Below are 20,174 nucleotides of genomic sequence, written 5' to 3'. Positions count from 1 at the left end.
CACACAAGTAGTAAGTATCAAGTGTCTGAGGTCATATTTGAACTCAGTTCCTCCTGAGTCTAGGGCTAGTGTTCTATACATTATATCATATAACAGCCCCACTAATAGATTTCTACTCTCATTTAACTGACCAGGGAAAAACCTCAGGCACAGAAAGGTCAAGGACTTATCTTGAATTCACATAGATATTGAAAGAATTGATGTAGAGCCTGGGGTCTTGATACCCAGCTACTGAATTGGCCTATGATGTATTTTACCCAGATTCCTTTTCCCCCCTAAATCCTTTCCAAGAATAATAGCTATTTAAATCTTGCAAAGAACTTATACAAATATTTACTCATTTTATCCTCCCAATAGCCCTGGGAGGTAGGTGCTGCTATTATCCTCATTTTACAGATGGGGATACTGAGGCAGAGCAAAGTTAAGAGCCTATCTTAGGATCTCTGAGTTAGTAAGCATCTGAGGTAGGACATGAACTCAGATCTTCCTGAATCCATCTCCAGTGCTCTATCCACTGGATTCACAGGGATCCATTTCTATTTGAGTTTGACAGCATATAAAAGTCACAAGGTCCTTTTTAAAACTGAAATTTTATAAATCCTGTGATTTACTAATTGAGAAAATCTGGGTAGGTAAAATAATCTAACTTCTTTGCTTACAGGAATCCTGACAATGACGCCAAACCCTGGTGCCATGTTCTGGAGGGTGGCCAACTGACATGGAAATACTGCGATGTGCCCAAATGCTGTAAGAGGCATCTTTTTGGCATTTTCTTTTGTTACTTCCTCTAGCTCTCTCTTTCTCTTCCTTTCTAGTTGGTTTGTGATTGTAGCAGCCACTCCTCTGGTGGGTCAGGAACTTGGAGAAGCTCAAAATCATTCTGTCATATTTGTTTCTTTTTTTTCCTATTTCTTTTTTTTTAATTTAGTATTTTATTTTTCCCTAGTTACTTGTAAAAACAATTTTTAAGATGAATTTTTAGTAGTTTAAATTCTAAATTCTCTCTCTTCCTCCCTCCACCATTTCCTCATCGAGAAGGCAAGGAATTTGATATAGGTAAATCATGTAATCAGGCAAATTTCCATAATAGTCATGTTGTGGAAGAAAATACCTTCCCCCCCCAAAAAAAAACCCTCAAGAAAAAATAAAGAAAAATTTTAAAAAATATGTTTCAATCTGTATTCAGTCTCCATCAGATCTTTCTCTGGGAATGGATAGCATTTTTCATCATAAATCCTTTTGAGTTGCCCTAGATCATTGTATTGTTGAGAATAGCTATTATTCACAACAGAGCTTACACTATTGCTGTTACTTTGTAAACAGTATGTTTCACTTTGTATCATTATGTGTAAGTCCTTCCAAGTTTTTCTGAGAGCATCTTGTACATTATTTCTTATAGCAGAATAATATTCTATCATAATCACATATCATAATTTGTTCAACCATTCCCCAATTGATGGGCAACTCCTCAATTTTTAATTCTTTGCCACCAGAAAAAAAATCTGTTATAAATATTTTGGACAATGGAGTCCTTTCCCTTTTTGTTTTTTATCTCTTTTGAGATATAGACCTAGTAGTGTCATTGTTAGGTCAAAGGTTATGCATGGTTGTTTAACCCCTAGGGAATAATTCCAAATTGCTCTAAAGAATGGTTGAATCAGTTCACAACTTCATCAACAGTACATTAATGGGATGGCTAGGGGGCAATGCCGAGCACCAGCCCCAGAGTCAGGAGTACCTGAGTTCAAATCTTGTCTCAGACACTTAATAATTACCTAGCTGTATGGCCTTGGGTAAGCCACTTAACCCCATTTGCCTTGCAAAAACCTAAAAAAAAAACCCTAAAAAAACCAACAGTATATTAATGGCTCATTTCCCCTATATCCCCTCCAACATTTGTCATTTTCCTTTTCTGTCTTGTTAGCCAACCTAATAGGTATGAGGTAGTACCTTAGAATTGTTCTAATTTGCATTTCTCCAATCAGTAGTGAATTGGAGCATTTTTTCATATAACTATGGATTGATTTGATTAGCAGAAAACTTCTTATCTTTTGGTTATTTTATCAATTAGGTAATGACTCTTATTTATACAAATTTGAGAAATTTTGAGAAATGAGACTTTTATGGGATCTTTATTTCTTAACCTGACAATGGGAATAAACAAAGGTTTCCACTGTACATTGAGTAGGGTGGGTAGGAGGTGTCAGTAATCTCCTTATGACAGTCTCAGGAAAGGTTTCAAGTGGCTTTAACTCCCCCCCCCCATAAATACTCTATCTCTGAACCCTTCGTTCCCATTCTTCTCAAAAATCTCTCAGTTTTTATCATCTTCTTCAGCTTGTACAGATCTAATTCAGCAAGAGTAGGTGGGTAAAAGCAGAACAAAGAAGAAAAATACCGTAACCTTTCCAGATTGTTCTTTGTTGTTCTGTGGTCCAGTCAGATTGACTTATTTGTGAGTTTCCCAACAGAAAATTCCATCTTCTGCCTCTACAAATCTTAAAAGCTGTCTCTCATGTCCAGAATGGTCTTTACTCATTCTTTCAAGAACCTAAGACCTAACATAAGACCTAACTATATGATAGGACCAATCATATGTACTGGGGACACAAAAACAGAAATGAAATGGTCCCTGCCCTCAAGGAACTTGTGCTCTATTGGGAGAAACAATGTACATAGAAAATTAAATACATACATACATATATATATGTGTGTGTGTGTGTGTGTGTGTGTGTGTGTGTGTGTGTGTGTGTATATATATATATATATATATAGAGAGAGAGAGAGAGAGAGAGAGAGAGAGAGAGAGAGAAACAGAAACAGAGAGACAGAGATGGACAATCAAGCAGTCTGAGACAGAGAGAGAAATAAAAACAAAAACAGAATGCAATGCAAGTCATTTCTGGTGAAAATACACTACTGATAACTGAGGAGATTAGGTGATCTCTAATGAAAGCTAGGAATTCTATGAGATAGAGAGAGGAGAGTGGAGGTAGGAGATGAGTATTAGGGAATAGCAAGCGTACCAGTTTGTCTAGAAGGCAGTGTCCATGAAGGAGAATAGGGTACAAGAAGCATGGAAAGGTAGGCTGGAGCCATTCTCTTTCAGTTTCCTAGTTCCCCTCAAGCCTTGGCTCAAGTACCACCTCATTTGAGAGAGCTTTCCTAATTTACTCCAGTTCTTAGTGCCTCCCAATTACTTTGTATTATTTTGTATATGCCATATTTTCTTATTTGCAATCACAGTTTATCTCTTCTCTCTCCCAGTAGGATATAAGTTCCTTGAGGGCAGGGAAGAGATTGCTGTGACCTGATGCAGTTTACAGAAGTGGTGGTATTCAAATTGGGTCATGAAAGATAGGTAGAATTTGGAGAGGAGAGGAAAGGAGAAAAGAAGAGAAGAGAGAAGAAAGAGTAGAGAGGAAGGGAGAGAAGATATAGGAAATGAGAAGAGAGAGAAGAGAAAGCATTGTTTGCTAGATGAATAACATTTCCTGTAGACGTTTTCATCATTTTGTAAGCATATTGAAACTATTTTGCTAGAGTTCAGAATACAAAAATTGGGAACTTAAATGAGTTCCCAAGAACTCTTGTAGTCCTTTGCAAGGTCTGACCTTCTTTTTCTTTGTATTGTGCTTTTTTCCTAGCTAATTGTGGCAAACGGCAGTATAAAGAAAGCCAGTTCCGAATTAAAGGAGGCCTCTTCACTGACATCACCTCTCATCCTTGGCAGGCTGCCATCTTGGCCATGAACCGGCGAACCCCTGGGACAACACGTTTTCTGTGTGGAGGAATACTGATTGATTCCTGCTGGGTTCTCTCTGCAGCCCACTGCTTTCAGGAGAGGTAAGAATAAGGAAAACTCACAAGTTATTCTTCTCTGGATGATGAAACCAGAGGAAACTTTTAAGGACATCTGATAGCCAGGGGAATATTCATCTAAGGGAATGGCAATTTATCTGTAGCCATTCTTAATTTTCTTTTTTTTTGGACTAGACCTATGATTTCATTAATGTGTAGGGAAATTCCGGAGGAGAGGAAACTCCTTCTTCCACTTCAGATGGAAAAATTATTCCATAAATTATAGTCTTAGGAAATTGTCTAGGCATATTGAGAAGTTAGGTGACTTCCCAGACACATCACCAGTATGTGTCATAAGTGGACATGAAACCCAGGTCTTCTCGACTTTAAGGCCACCTCTCCATCAATTGTGCCATTATGTTTTTCTACAGCTCAACTATCTTCAGTGCATGAAGATGTCTAGTTCTGGACCAGTCTTAGGAGAACAGAGCTGGATAGTTTATTCCATTTCCTAGTTTGGAACTGTTCCGTATTATTATGACTGATTTCAGGAGATTGGGAAATTTACAGTCACCTTAGTAATCAGTGTCAGCTGTATAATCTTGGGAATCATTAAACAATCTTGAATAGTAGTGGGGGGTGGGGGAAGTTGCAGAGTTGAAGAATGGAAGTCTCCAAAACTTGGGCTCAAATCTCTTGAAACTGCTTGCAATGTAAGACATTGAACAATTTCTCATTATCCCTTGGTGACAGTCCAACTGGTTTATTCACATCAACAAAATAACTTTTTTTCCCCTAGATTCTTTTCTAAAGGTAATAGGAAAAAAATAAAAGAGAGTTGAGTGATAATAGGAAATTAATTTAAATCATACAGGAACTTGGGAGTATACTTCCATTACTTCAATTTTTATTAATTATAATTTTTTATTGTTTTTGAGCCCCTTTCTCTTCACATGGTTTTCAATAATAGATTAGAATTCAGAGATGAGAGAATGGTTCATACAAAACATAGGATTGAGAGCTAGAGGGGAACTTTAGAAACTAATATAAAATCCCATTTTATAGGTGAGGAAACTGAACTGTTCAAATACACTATTTCTAAAAACAATTAAAAATACAAATAACCCTAAGCAGTCACTAAATAATGAGTTTTGCAATGACCAATCTTGGTTCTGGAGATTAGGTGGATTACACACTTTCCTCTTCTTAGAGGAGTCATATTCTTAGGTACAGAATGTTATCATGTTGGTCATTTCTGCTTAATATTTTTAAATTGTTGTTATTAAAAAGGTTTCTCTGTGTGTGTGTGTGTGTGTGTATGTGTGTGTGTGTGTGTGTGTGTGTGTGTGTGTGTGGTGTGGTGTGTACAGAGGTATAGATAGCTGCAGTGAATGATTGGTGTGTAAAACAAAAGACATCAATCAATAATTTTTTTTTCAAAATTTAAATAAAAAGTTCAAAGGATATATCTTTTGGGTTGCTGTATATTGACTCTTCTTCCCTAACTCCATCACAGAATTTAAGACCAAATGCAAAAAATAAAAATAGCATGGGGTTAGGCAGACTGAGTTATAAGTTTTTTTTTCCCCTTCCCATTGGACTATTTCCACATCATGGGACATGCTCATTGCATTACAAACTGGTGATGACATACTTAATCTTTTGAGCCAAGAAAGGATTCACACTATTGTGTTAAGGAATAAAGCAAGTAACACCAGAGGTCTAATGTTCTCTAAGGGGATCAATTCTTCAAGAAAGCTTCTGAAGGTTTTGCCAAAATTCACCTGAAGAGTTGAACATTTAAGATCTTAGGCTACCATGGGATCTTCTTGTTCCTTCTCAGTGGTATATAAAACTTAAGTTCTTTCTGAATTCTAGTCACATATATCATCAACTGCCTACTTCATCTGCCTATCAGACATCTCCTCTTAAATGTTTCACAGGCATATCAACCTCAGCATGGCCAAAGCAACTCATTTTCTTTCACAAATCCTTCTCTCCAAATTTCTCTGTTTCTGATGATGGTACCGCTATCTTTCTAGTTACCAAGGTTCACAACTTTGGAGCCTTCTGATTCTTCTCTTCATCAACCCTTATATTCAAAACATACTCTAAAACTAGTCAATCGTCCCTCCACAACTCTCACTACTGTCCCCATATTTCTACTCCCATAGACTCTATCCTACTTCAGCCCTGCGGTAACATTAATTAGTCTTCTAGTTGGTCCCTCTGCCTTCAGTCATTCCTAAATCCAGTATCCCTTCAACAAAACAAAATAAAATGGTATTCCCTATTTTAAAAAAATCTTCAATAGTTCCTAATTGCCCATTGGATAAAATACAAACAATTTCAATCTAGCATTTAAATCCCCGTGCAATCAATTTGACTCTCACCTACCTTTTCAGTCTTATTTCCTTTTGTTCCCCTTTGCATATTTTCTGTTTCAAACTGACCTTATTTGATCTTTGTATACAAGATTCCATGTCAAGTCAATAAATATTTCTTTACTTTTTAAAAATATTTTCATTTATTTTTCTAAATATTTGCCATTTATAATTTAAATAGTATTTTATTTTTTCCAATTGCATGTAAAGTCAATTTTTAGCATTTATTTATTTTTGTTTGTTTTGTTTTTGTTTTTCAAATGGGGGTTAAGTGCAATGGGGTTAAGTGACTTGCCCAAAGCCACACAGCCAGGTAATTATTAAGTGTCTGAGGCTGAATTTGAACTTAGGTCTTCCTGACTCCAGGGCCGGTGCTCTATCCACTGTACCACCTAGCTGCCCTGCATTCATTTTTTAAAATAATATTTTGTCTTCAAAATTTTCTCTCTCTCTCTCTCCCTGCCCTCCTTCCCCCCCCCCAAGATGTTAAGCAATTTGATATAGGTTATATATGTATGATCACATAAAGCTTGTTTCCATATTAGTCATGTTGTAAAAGAAGAAGTTTGCAAAAAAATAATTACAACATTTATTTCCTTTTGCCTTCTTGTCTTGGCTCAAATAATCCCTCATGTCTGAAATATAAACTCTCCTCATCTCAATCTCATAAAACCCCCCTATTTTATTTCAATGGGCAGCTTAGATAAAACCTCCTACATGAGTTTTTTTCTGTTTGCTCCAGTTATGAAATTGCTTTATCTTTCCCTCTTGATATTATTCTGTATTACCTTGTATCTTTGAATATACTTCACATCTACATATTTGCATTTAGGTTGCATCCCTCTAATAGAGTGTAAGAGGCTTGAGGGCAATGACTTTCATTTTAACTTTGTAACTCTAGCACCAAGATTACATAGTGTTGTTTTTGTTGTTCAGTCATTTAACCTCATTTTGGGGGGTTATCTTGGAAAAGATACTGAAGTAGTTTTCCATTTCCTTCTTCAGTTCATTTTACAGATGAGGAAACTGGGGCAAACTGGGTTAAGTCATTTGTCTGGATCACACAATTAGTACATTTCAGAGGCTAGATTTGAATTCAAGATGAGTCTTTCTGACTTCAGGTCCTGCACTCTATCCACCACAAAACCTAGCTGCCCCAGTATATATAGTAGGCATTTAATATTTTTTAATTGGATTTCCAATCTTTCCTGTTCATATGGTCACCTAAGAATTTTTTGTGACAATAGTCATCTAGGATTTAGTATTAAGATCTTTTTTTTTTCCCCAACAGTTTGAAAGCCCATGAACTTAGGGTAATTCTAGGCAGGACCTACCGGGAGAAGAAAGAAGAAAATGAACAAGAGTTTGAAGTACAAAAATACATTATCCATGAAAAATTTGTTCCAGAGACTTTTGACAATGATATTGGTAAGATGGACATTCCCTAAAATTTCCTCCCTCTAAAATCTAAGTCTTTTCAACATATGTGTGCCCACCCTTTCTAGGTCCTTGTTTTCTGAAAATGGAAGAGAGAGAGAGAGAGAGAGAGAGAGAGAGAGAGAGAGAGAGAGAGAGAGAGAGAGAGTGTGTGTGTGTGTGTGTGTGTGTGTGAGAGAGAGAGAGAGAGAGAGAGAGAGAGAGAGAGAGAGAGAGAGAGAGAGAGGTGGGGAGAGGGGAAGAGAGACAGAGAGAATTTATACATAGTACTTAAGCATATTCCACCTTGTTTCTCTTCTCAGCTCTCTTGCAGCTGAGATCTAAATCTGACTCACTACAGTGTGCCCAGGAAACCAACTCAGTCCGCACTGTCTGCCTTCCTGATGCAGGATTGCAAATCCCTGACTGGACAGAATGTGAGCTGTCTGGCTATGGCAAACACTCAGAGAGTAAGTATGATGCCCACTGGTCATAGGGAGTTTCTAACCATAATGATTCTGTAGACCACTGTGAGATGCAGTAGTATAGTGAACCCAGAAGACAAAGAGTCAGGAGATTGGGAGTCTAGTCACTGCCCACTCCCTCCCTCCCTGGGACTTTCAGCAAGTTATCAAATCTGTTTCTTTACTTGTACCTCTCTTTGTCCAATGACACTGTGCTTACCTACCTTAGAGCAATATTGCAGATCAGAAGAGAGAATGACTATGAAAGTGCTTTTTGAAGAGTAATTTTTAGCATACTTCTCACCTCTTGGCAGAGAAGGGATGGACTGGAGGTTTAAGATGAGACATATAATTTCAGAAATAGTGAACTTGCTGATATATTTTATTGTCTAATGTGTTAAAAGGCAGGCTTCTATTGGGCCTGGGGTCAGGGGAGAAGTCAGTGAGTCAGTGAGTAGGCTACAGATACTAAAAGAAAAAGCATGAATAAAACCCTTTTTGGAAATACACAGAAAGAGAAAACAAACAGGCCAATTTTGTTACAACTTTGATAAATTTAACATTCACTTTTAAAACTCAAACTAGACATATTGATAAGAGGTAACTAAGTGGCACAGTGGGAAAAAACACTGGACCTGAAGTGAGGAAGTTCTGAGTTCAAATCTAGCCTCAGACACTCAATAGTTATGTGACCCTGGGCAAGTCACTTAGCCTCTGTTTGTGTTAATCCCTTGGAGAAGAAAATGGCAACATTCCAGTGTCTTTGCCATGAAAGCCCCAAGGACAGTATTTTTTTTTAATTAATTATTTTTTCCCAACTATATGCAAAGATAATTTTCAACATTTATGATTTTTTGTAGGAATTTGAGTTCCATATTTTTCTCCCTCCTCTTGACAACAAGTAACCTGATATAGGTTATACATGTATAACTATCTTAAACATATTTCCATATTAGTCATGTTGTGAAAGAAGAATCAGAAAAAAGGAAAAAACATAAAACATAAAAAAATTTAAAAGGTAAAAATAGTCTACATTCAGACTCCATAGTTCTTTCTCTGGATGGTATTGTCCCATGGACAGTATTGGCATAATATGAAACACAGAGTCGTGAAGAATCAGATATGTCTGATCAACAGCAATGTACTTAGCATCTTCCTTTTTGCTTTTCCTCATATATTGAAATGTTTATATTGATAATTAAGTTCACAATAAAAAGAGTAATTATGTGAGATGTCTAGCACTCTGCAGATGGTAAGGTTTGAGAAATAATCCCATTTCTTTTTTGTAGGAAGGAACCAAGGTTATACCAGAAACTATGAAGCCATTTCTCTCTCTCTTGCAGCTTCTCCTTACTACTCTGAAAGACTCAAGGAAGCCCATGTACGTCTGTTCCCAGCCTCCCGCTGCACATCACGTCATCTGTTTAATAAAACAGTCACAGAGAACATGTTCTGTGCTGGGGACACAAGAACTGGGGGAATGGAAGTAAACCTACATGATGCCTGCCAGGTAAATAGGTTTTTCTCCCTCACTCAGATTACTATAGTATAGTGTAGTGTAGTGTAGTGTAGTGTAGTGTAGTGTAGTGTAGTGTAGTGTAGTGTAGTGTAGTGTAGTGTAGTGTAATATAGTATAGTACAGTACAGTACAGTGCAGTAGACTACAGTATAGGAAAAGATAATTTAAACCAGGAAAACGACAGTTAGAATGAAATAAATGCATTCAGTCTCAAGAAGTCAATGTAAACCTCAGGGAGATAGGTGAAAGCCCTTGAGACTAGTGGTAGAAAAATATCAAAGAGTCCTAAACTAAATAAATTATAAGAAATTTCCTTAGTTTCTGGAAAGGAAACCCCACCTTGTGCTGGATTCCCTTCAAATCCATTTAGTGAATTCAATGATGCAAAGAAAAAATGAAATACAAACAGGGGCAATGTGATCCAATGGAAAGAGGGCTGAACTTGGGAAGAGAACCTTGGCTGAAGGTCCAGTGTCCACCTGGTTTAGTTACTGGTCCTTCTATTTACTTAGTTGTGAGATCATAGTGTAAAGTGCTTAGCATAGGGCTTTGACTAGAGTAAGCACTATAAAAATGTTAGCTAAGGTTATAACTATTATTTGTCATTTCCTCTCTCTGGGCCTCAAATCTGTATCTGTAAAATGAGAGGTTTCTTCTAGCTCTAATATGCTGGAAGTTATATGAGAGATTCCTGATTTCTACAAGTTGCTGGGAAATGAGTAGCTCCTTTGAAAAGGAGCAGGAGCTTTAGGCAGTGATGTAGTGCAAAGTGGAAACAATACTAGGCCTGGAGGCAAAAAGACCTGAGTTCAAATCTGAATTCAGACACTTCCTAGCTGTATGACCCTGGCCAAGTCACTGTTTGCCTCAGTTTTTTTAATCTCTAAAATGAACTAGAAAAGGAAACAGCAAACTGCTACAGAACCTTTGCCAAGAAAACTCTAAATGGGGTCATGTAGAATCGAATATGACTAAAATGATTGAAATCAGTGAAAGGAAAGAGAATAAAAACTTTTATACATGGAAGCCTTTCCTTTGTCATCTTCTAAGCTCAGTTCAAGTGCTAGTTCTTATGGAAACCTATTTTGAACTTTCTCAACTAATGGTCCCCCACCTAAAAAATACTAAACCATATTCACCTAGGAATAGCTAGATGGTATAGTAGATTAATGTTGCACCTGGAGTCAGGAAACCTTGAGTTCAAATCCTGCCTGCAGCATTTACTGTGTGACCTGGGCATTCTTTTGGCCTTAGATTCTCCCTGGAAAATGGAATTAATAGGTATGTTGTGAGGATTAAATAAGATAACATTATAAACCGCTTTATAAACCTTCAAGTGCTTAACAATTATAGTGAATGAAGGAATACCAGGTATAACAGAAGACATCAATAAAAACTTATTAAAATAATAATAATAATACTTATATAGCACTTTAAAGCTTGCCAGCACATTATAAATATGATTTCATTTGATCTTCATCACAATAGTCAAAGCTGCTATTATCATGATCATTTCATAAATGAAAAAAATAAGGCATAAATAGTTTAAATGGTTGTCTATTAAGTGTCTGAGGCCAGATTCCAAATTGGGTCTTACGCTGTAAGTCCCACACTCTATCCTTTGCACTGTCATGTTACTGGAATCCGTATTTATTAAGGAAAAGGGAACAAGCATTTATTAAAGGCCTAGAATACTTTACAAATGTTATCTTGTTTTATCTGCACAACTGCCCTGAGAAGAAGGTGCTGTTATTAAAAGGGGAGGAATCTGAGGCAGACAGACCTGCCTAGAATCACACAGCTAATAAATATATCAAGTGACATTTGAACTCAGGGCTTCTTGGCTCCAGACTCAGCACTCTATTTACTACCGCCTTGCAGTTTCTTACATGTTATTTTACTTAATAGAATAATAAGGAATATTTCATTTTTATAAAGACTAAAAACTAAAAAATGCATGTTGAAAATTATCTCCATAAAAAATTGGAAAAATAAATTTAAAAAGAGACAAAAATTGGCACACTAGGCACTTCATAAGTGCTTATCATTGATTAGCACCAACTCGAAGCCAAGGAAGTCAAAAGAAAGGGATGAGGAAGAAGTCTTATTCCAGACATTATGGTCAGATGGAGAAAAATCATTAGATGCAGGAGATGTAGTATCTTTCATGTGCAAGGAAAATACTATCTGAATCATACAGTACATGGAAAGAAGTAAAGCATAAGAATTTTGGGAAAGTAGGAAGGAGCCACAGTGCAGGTTTGGCTCCAGAAGTTGGTAGCAGATAGTTCTCTGATCACCCCCATTACTTAAGAAATAGTTGCAAGATTTCTACTCTGAAAGTACCAACAATATTTAGAGTACTGTGCCAATTGTCAGAGATACAAAGTTTTTCAAAGAACCTCAAGGAAGTTAGGAAGCTGGGACTAAGGATATAGATTTTATGTCCTAGAGAAATAATTCATTTTGGAACAACAGCAGCAAAAGGGCACAATCAACCAACTGAAACTCCTAAAAGACAAATTGTCCAGGAGTTATGTGGGCTGGCATTCATCTGTGGCAGAGGACTTCCATTCTCTAGTAACATGGTGCTGGGCACAAACTGATGATTCAGCATTGTCAGCTGGCTCTATATGGAAAGAACACTCTGGATTTGTATTCAGAGGCCTGGGGACTGAATTCCAGTTCTGTTATTGACTGAGGGAGTTAGACCAAGTGATCTTTGAGGTCTTTCTAAGGATCATTAGAATCAGAATGGGAAAGGACATATGAGATTTCTAGTACAACAGCCTTATTTTATAGATGAGGAAATTGAGACTGGGGGAGGTAATTTTAATTGCCCCAGCAATTAGAGACAGCTAAACAGTTGGATGGATAGAACACTGAGTCTAGAGTCAGAAGACCCAAGTTCAAATTGGATGTCAATACTTACTAGCTATGTGACCCTGGGCAAGTCTCTTAACCTTTTATTGCCTTCATTTCCTCAACTGTAAAATGAAAATAATAATAGCACTAGGGTTGTTGTGAGGATCAGATGAGATAATATTTATAAACTGCTTGGTACTACCAGGCCTGGAATATAGTCACACACAGAGAATTAGTTTAAAAAAAAATTCCCTTGACTTCAGATCTAGAGTTCTTCCCATTTTACCTTGATGGCTTGCCTGAACTTGGGAGACAAAATACCTGGGTTTAAATCCCAATTACACTACTTATTAGCACATAAAGCAATTAGGCCATCTAATATAACTACTTCCTTCTATAGATGAGGAAATGAAGACTTTAATGTAGTTAGATGCTATGTCCAAGGTCACACTGGAAATAGGAATTTTTTTCTTTTTTTTGAAAGGTTTTCAGAGTAGAAATCTTGCAATTATTTCTTAATGGGGGTGATCAGAGAACTCTCTGCTCCCAACTTCTGGAGCCAAACCCACACCATGACTCCTTCCTACCTTTCCAAAGTTCTTATGCTTTACTACTTTCTATGTATGACACTATGTCTCTTGCATCTGTGATTTTTTCTCTGACTGTGCTTCATGTCTGGAAGGTCTTTCCTCTTCATCCCTTTCTTTTGGCTTCCTTCAAGACCCAATTTAGCTTCTGCCTTCTTCAGGAGGTCTCTTCTATTTTTACCCCTCCCCTTTAATCCTTACTTTAATCCAGATTACATATCTGCCATGACCACTTCCTTGATGTCAGAGTCTTTTACAAGATTGAAGGACATTATTATTATTTATTATTATTATTAAATTAAGAAGTATTCAAAATTAACAATACTTCTTGAAATCTCCAAACATGATGGCAGAACTATCTGTGTGACAAAGATGGATGATTAATTTATCTTCCCATTGCAGGGTGACTCTGGAGGTCCTCTTGTGTGTATGAAGAATGACCGCATGCATCTGATTGGGATCATCAGCTGGGGAATAGGATGTGGAGAGAAAGAAGTACCAGGGGTCTACACCAAGGTTATCAATTACCTCAAGTGGATCGAGGACAAGAGGAAACTGTGACCAATTTAAAAATGCAAATGTCCTCATCATTTAATGGTCTCCCACCTACTTCCCTCTCAGAAGAAGCACTGAAGAAATTAAAATGCAGTTATTTTTTGAAAATCAGATTTCTCCATTAGCTGTCATACAGTGAAAATTGGAGAGGAAGAAGTAGGAGTGAGCATATATTTTCTAAGGTACTTTTCCACTTTGGAAGTTATCAGGAGTTCAATTTTGGTTTTAATTTGCACTCTGTCAGAAGGAGACACAGAAAGATGAATTGCAATCACCCTGGGGAAATACCACCACCTAGGGACAGACTGACAGACAAGCTGACTGGAAGATGGGGAGAAGAAAACGCATGAGGTTAGAAAAATGGGATCACAAAGATAAAAAAGTCACCATAGTGAGAAATAAGGAAAGACAAAAAAAGGGGGGGAAGTATATTATTAAGACAGTGTTCTAGGGGATCCAGGGAATGCCCCACTGGGACTTAAGGAAACAGTGACCAACTGGTTGGCCAGTACAGGGTTTTGGTTTTCTCATGAAAAGCCCTTCAAAAAAATTCCAATGTTGCTATGGTTTCTTTTCCCCGTTTGACAACTGCTATATGACATCCCTGGCTTCTGGGGACAAGGTAAATCTTTTCATGTGTTAATACTTTTTAATCTGCTTTTTTTTAGTTGGGCTGAAGTTGTTTCATTTTAGTGACTGATCTCTTCACCATATTTATAGCTATCAATCCATATTTTTGCTTGTATTCATTATTGATATAATTCTGTACCATATTTCTTCAATATAATAAAAAGATATATTTTTCATAATGTTATAAACAGTACTGGGTATTTTGTCACCCATCATGGAGTGGTAGTATTCAGCTCCCTATCCAACTATTGGGAAGCTTTTGTAAGTTCACTTTGTCTTAGATCTAAGTTTAGCCTTGATGACATACCTATAAGCCCTAATGTTGGTCTGGGTCAGAGGAGATAATATGAAACCTTCGGGGGAAAGAATCAATTTCAGAAATATTGTACTCAAGTACAGTTATCCCTTTTATATTACAACTATTGCAGTTGTGGTTCAATATATCATGGGTCAGCATAAGAAATTAAATGGAAATCTGGGGAGGGAGTTTGCAGAAGTTGTAGATGAAAGGCAAAGGCCAGCAGATGACAAAGAAATGTTGAGACACTCAGAAATATATAATATATACAAATATTTATATTATTGTATAATATCAACATATATTATCTTTGAATACACAATTCAGATTTCTTTTCTGGTACAAAGGGAGGGCCAATAATTTATACTCAGATCTTTTAGATCATGAGGAGGGGTGCCATACCTGTAACTCCCTCTCCCCCATGTGGAAGATATAAACTTTACTTTCTGTTCCCCTTATTTCCAGTTTACCTTTGCTCACAGATGCAGCCTAGCCCTCCTCCTCCTCCTCCTCCTCCTCCTCCTCCTCCTCCTCCTCCTCCTCGCAGCCTGGTTTTATTGTCTCTGGAGTCAACAACACCCTGTATCTAAGAATAAAACTGATGATCCGGTCCTAGCGGTTGAATATATGCTGACACAGTTGCAGAGAGAGAAAGGAGAGAGGGAAGGTGACAGTTTTCTACTATCTCTTGAGATACTGTCAGAACTGTTCAGTTCAGCATTTTCTTAGTAGAAAAGCAGGTTCAGCTAAAAAAAGAGGAGAAAAAGAGAGAAAGAGAGAGGCTCTTTACTGTTTGAAGCCTAGGGCACAATTTAGGAAAAAAGAACTTGTCTGAAAATTTAGTCCCCAAAGCCATTTAAATACACGCAGACCACAGAAACTTGAGTGATAGTTTTTTTTACTTTAGGTTTTAGCTTTCCCTGAACCCGTGCCAGACATGCAACTGAGCCATTTAAGAAAAAAAAAAAACATAGATCGAGGAGAGCAGTGTGGCAAGAATCCCAGGCCACTGCATCTGGCGAGAATTCGAGCGGTCCCCACCCCCATCCCCATTCCCACCCCCACCACACCATGCTTGGGGCAGGCTTTGTTCGGACACTCTGGTTTAATGAAATGAACTGAAGAAGTATGGCCTCCTGGGATGGAAATGCAAAGTTAAAAGACTCCAACATTCCTCTGAGTGAAGTCCTGGAAACCACAGACTATGTAGAGACAATAGCTCGGAAAAGGTCACTGACTCAGTTATAGGGCAGACACGGAGCCCAGCAAGAAGGGGTCATGTGAGTTGGGCTAAAATGTCCTCAAACAGCATGATGTGATCTGTTAGCAACCCTCTTGTTTAAGTCGGCTTTGGGCAGGATGATTCAGGGTGAAATATCCAAAGCAGGGAGAGGGGAAAGGCAGAGAAGGGAATCAAACATTTCTTCTTCCTATCACTAATGAACACATGGCTTCTAAAGAAGAAAGCTGCCACGACCAGTGAATTAAGGATGATTTTCTGGCAATGGTGCTGGGAGGCTCATTGAACAAAAGGGAAAGAGACCGCCATAGATGACTGAAGCTGGTCCATAATCCTAGGCCTGCCTATCAATGCATGTCCTAGGCTTCTCATACAGCTTTGAGTCAAAGAATTGGTTTAACAAAGCTCCCTAGTGTTAGCATTTTGAGGAAGTTTCAGAGCTTGAAGTTAAACTCCCCCTTAAAATACAAAATATTTTCAATCATTTGCTTGTTGCTGGCATTGAGTCACCACCTACTGGTCAGAGAAATAAAGTGCTAGTTTTGTAACATGTCTTCCAGTTACATTTATTTCTATCGAAATATCTTGGCTCATTTAAAAGCTACTAACATGGAAAGACTGGGTGTGGACATGCCAAGAGAAATCTGTGACTGGTGCACAATAGTGGGACTACTGTTCTGTGTTGTATCTGGCCATGCCAGCTCCTTCTTGATTAACATAAGTCTACCTATTCCCTCCAGGATCAAACTGAAAGATCTTTGTTTGGCATTTGAAACTCTTCCTAACTTTCCTGTCTGCTCCTCTACTTTCCATTTACTTTCCATCTACTCCATGATCCAACCAGGATACTTCATCTCCCGACCCTGACTGTGCCTTGGGCACTCCCTGGATACTCCTCATGTTTAGAATGCCCCCCACCATCCTTTGGTTTGGAGAATCCCAGAGTTCCACAGGACTCAGCTCAAGCATCATCTCTTCCATCTAAGGAGGTCTTTCCTGGTTCACCCAGTGCTAGTGCCATCCCCAATAAGGTTCCTTTCTGTCCTCTTACACACTTTACATGTCCCATTAGAATGTAAGCTCTTTGAGGGGACCTTGTTTTGTTTGTAACTCTCAGAACATAGTCAAACTTAATACTTACTGACAGCAACCCCCTAGGTATTTACTTAAGTGAATTTTTACAGACTGGGTTAATGCAACTAACAATTCTGAGGCCCTCAGTGACAGTCTCTCTCTAGAGGATGGTAATCTGCACTGTTATTCTAATTAATGGTGTAAGCACAAGTTAACAAGAAGGTGCTGCTGTATTAGGAACTAGATCTAAATTCTTAGATCTGGACTTGTCATTAACTCAGAGACCCTTAGCAAAACATATAAATATGACCATAAAATGAGGTTAATACTACCCAGCTTGATAGGAGACCCTATCAAAAACAAAAGTACTTTGAGATTTTTTTAGACAAGAACAGTAGGCATCTAAACTTACATATATAGTAAAATATAATGACTTAGTCATTATATGTTACCATTAAGAATTTCCTTTGATGGGACATTCATAGTGTCATACATAGGTTTAGAACTAGAAGACATGTTAGAGAGCATATAGTTCAACTCCCTCATTTTATGAATGAAGAAATTCACTTGTCCATGTGATTTGTCCATGATCATAGGGTAACTGGGTTGGGATACTAAGCCCTGTCCTTTGAACATTTGTTCAATACTCTGGCTTCCATGCATTTTTAGCAGGTGTTACAGCAGGTCATTTGAAAAGAAAACACTTGGACACAGTGTTCTGGTAAAACTAACCTTTATTGAAGCTTAGGTGGGAATCTGCTTCTGTATGTGCTAAACACATGGTGTTCTGAGACAAGCCTGCATCATTTATTCCACTGGTGTACAGAGCTGGAATGAAGGGACCACCATGCATCAGAGATCCATTACACAGATGAAAGTTGATGAGACAGTTGCCCCTTTATATGTTTAGCTTTGCACTCGGGAGGATGCTCCCCCCACCCTTGGGGGTTTTGCCTGAAATTCACACAAGTTGCTCAAGAGGAAAGACAACAGTCTCTTGAATTTTTGACTTAAAAACTCACACACGTGAAGCAACAATAATAGAATATGTCATACTATGAAAAATGATGCAATGATAACACTCTCATCCCAGGAAACCTAGAAGTCATTCAGAGACCTGAGAAGAGGTGATTCTAAATACTACAGAATTCCTAAAAAAGGGGAACTCCAAAGCTCCCAGGATTCCACAGCAGGTTTTGAGCTAAAGTCAGATTCTGAAGTGAGACTTGGTTGCTCTTTAGATAGTACCTAAAACACAAAGTGGAATGCCCAGGAGAGTTGGGGAAGAAACACATTTCACTATTCACAGCATAGTTTATCCCAGAGGAACAATACAGTGCAATAAAAAGTTACATACTATTCATTAGCAAAAACAAGACTGGAAAACTAAAGAGATAGGAAACTGAAAATTTACATAAGTATCAGCAAAAATAGGATCAGGAAATAGATTTCTTTCATTTCTTTCTATCTACTCCTGCCTGGAAACAGGGAATAGCACCTTCATTTAAGCTAAAAATGAATGTTCATGGCTTTTTAAATATCTAAATCAATACCATATATACCCTTGAACAGTTAGGAAAATTGCAAGCCACTTAGTCACCCAGTGACTGAGAACAAAGACTAGGTAACTGTTAGGCAACCCTAGCATATTTTTCATGATCCAGTTCTGACCTCCTTAAGAAAGGAACTCAATTTTTTTTCCTTATGGAATCTAGTCTTATAACCTATGCCCCAAAGAGAACCTTCCTTTTCTAGTGTGGAAATATTCCTGAACAAGCAAGGCTAGGATATGTGAGCTCGAATTTCCCTAGCCCTCTTCACCTTGTGAAAGCTAGAAGAGAATCAGGTATCAGAGTTAGTGAAGGTGTAGTGAATAAAATTATTTGGGGTTAGGCAAGGAGGAATGAGAATTGTATAGCTTGCCAGCCAGTATCCTATGGGAAAGGGCTCAGACATCTTCTCCCTTTCCATCATCAGTGATGAAAGATCTTATCTCTTCTGAATACAAAGATTAAAAATAACAGCCAGGACCTCATTAGAGTTATTTGTACATGATTTCAGATCAGCAAAGGTAATTTTTTCCCTATGAGTTTATGCATTTTAGGAATGGATAATTTTGAGAATTCCCAGTTTATTAGTGAATATTAGTGAATTAGTGAATATTTGACAAGTAGAGAAATCTATGGACAAGAAATGGACCAACTCAACTCTAATTTCTTTCCACTCTTCTCTGAATGGGGTCCTTAATTTCTTCCCATGCTATTCATCCTCCTACATTATAACCACCCTTACACAAAAGTGTCTTCAAGGGATTTCTTATTCAGTTCCTCCCATAGATGTCAGGTCCTTAGTTGACCCTTCCTTGGCTAATATTCACATTATTCAAATGATTGAGCTTTCTTATCACCATCTTTTAGAAAGGACTATTTTTCTAGCTTTAGAAAGATAAGTCAGGCAAACAACACATGCTAGCCTTCTTCAGGAAACAGGTTATAAAGAGTTAAATAGAGAGTCAAACAAATCTGCCATGTCCCATCTTCTCTTTGAGAATGAAATCATCAATAATTCCACTTTAGATATTCCCTTCTCTCTGGTGACCCTCCTTCTCCCTTGGCTTGTTTAGTGAGACTAAAGGCTCAGTAGATTCAACACAGAAAAAAGAGAGAATGTTGGCCCAAGAAGAAACGATGTGCAGAAGGCAGGCTGATTCTTTACTTCTGGCTAAGACAAAGTGGAAGCAGGACTTGTGGCTCTTCCCTCAATCCAGGACTCTCTTTTCAGGTTCGGACTTGGAACTTGCCAGCTTTGGTCATGTATTTTATGCCCTTGAATGGTTTATACTTTTCTCCATACATATCTAGACGGTTCACTTTCAACCCTAAAATAAATAAAGGGATATAATACAGGTGTTATTTCAAGAAGAGAGAAAACAAAAAGAGAATGATAAATAATAAGCAATGCTACCTTTGACATGATTGATCACCTTTTCCTGGACTCTCTCCCCTCTCTGCATTTTTGGGACACCATTCTCCCTCGGTCCTCCTCCTTTTACCTGTTCTGCTCCTTCTTCTGCTCTGCTGGATCATTATCCATATTAAGCCTCTTAACTAGAAGTATTCCCTTAGTTCCTATCCTAGGTCTTCCTCATCTCTTCAATCCCTACCTCAGGGTTCTTAACCTTCTTTTGTTTCACAGACTACTTTGGCAGTTTGGTAAAGGTTATGGACCCTTCTCAGAATAATGTTTTTTAAATGCATGAAATACATAAGATAACAGAGGGAATGAATTATTTTAATGTATATATATAATATATATACATATAATTATTTAAAAAACAACCA

General features: G+C 37.7%; 2 protein-coding genes across 3 annotated transcripts in view; one reads left to right on the top strand and one right to left on the bottom strand.

Moving 5' to 3' along the window:
• LOC141504195 (tissue-type plasminogen activator-like) overlaps positions 1-14,379 on the top strand; it is a 40,317-nt gene extending 25,938 nt beyond the window's left edge. Inside the window, 6 exon segments of the mRNA XM_074209025.1 lie at positions 662-747; positions 3,648-3,846; positions 7,477-7,613; positions 7,925-8,071; positions 9,409-9,575; positions 13,439-14,379. Coding sequence (XP_074065126.1) covers positions 662-747; positions 3,648-3,846; positions 7,477-7,613; positions 7,925-8,071; positions 9,409-9,575; positions 13,439-13,597 — 895 coding nt within the window. The 3' untranslated portion in view covers positions 13,598-14,379.
• Positions 14,380-17,559: 3,180 nt separating this feature from the next.
• LOC141504193 (AP-3 complex subunit mu-2) overlaps positions 17,560-20,174 on the bottom strand; it is a 38,907-nt gene continuing 36,292 nt past the window's right edge. For both annotated transcript variants that reach the window (XM_074209023.1, XM_074209024.1), the window contains one exon: positions 17,560-19,711. In XM_074209023.1, the coding sequence (XP_074065124.1) occupies positions 19,611-19,711 (101 nt within the window). In that variant the 3' untranslated portion in view covers positions 17,560-19,610. The remainder of the gene's footprint in view (positions 19,712-20,174) is intronic.

The sequence above is a fragment of the Macrotis lagotis genome, chromosome 1 (genome assembly GCF_037893015.1).
Source record: "Macrotis lagotis isolate mMagLag1 chromosome 1, bilby.v1.9.chrom.fasta, whole genome shotgun sequence".
Taxonomy (NCBI): Eukaryota; Metazoa; Chordata; class Mammalia; order Peramelemorphia; family Peramelidae; genus Macrotis; species Macrotis lagotis.
The sequence above is the reverse complement of the archived record's forward strand: the minus strand, read 5'-3'. Positions and strand labels throughout refer to the sequence as shown.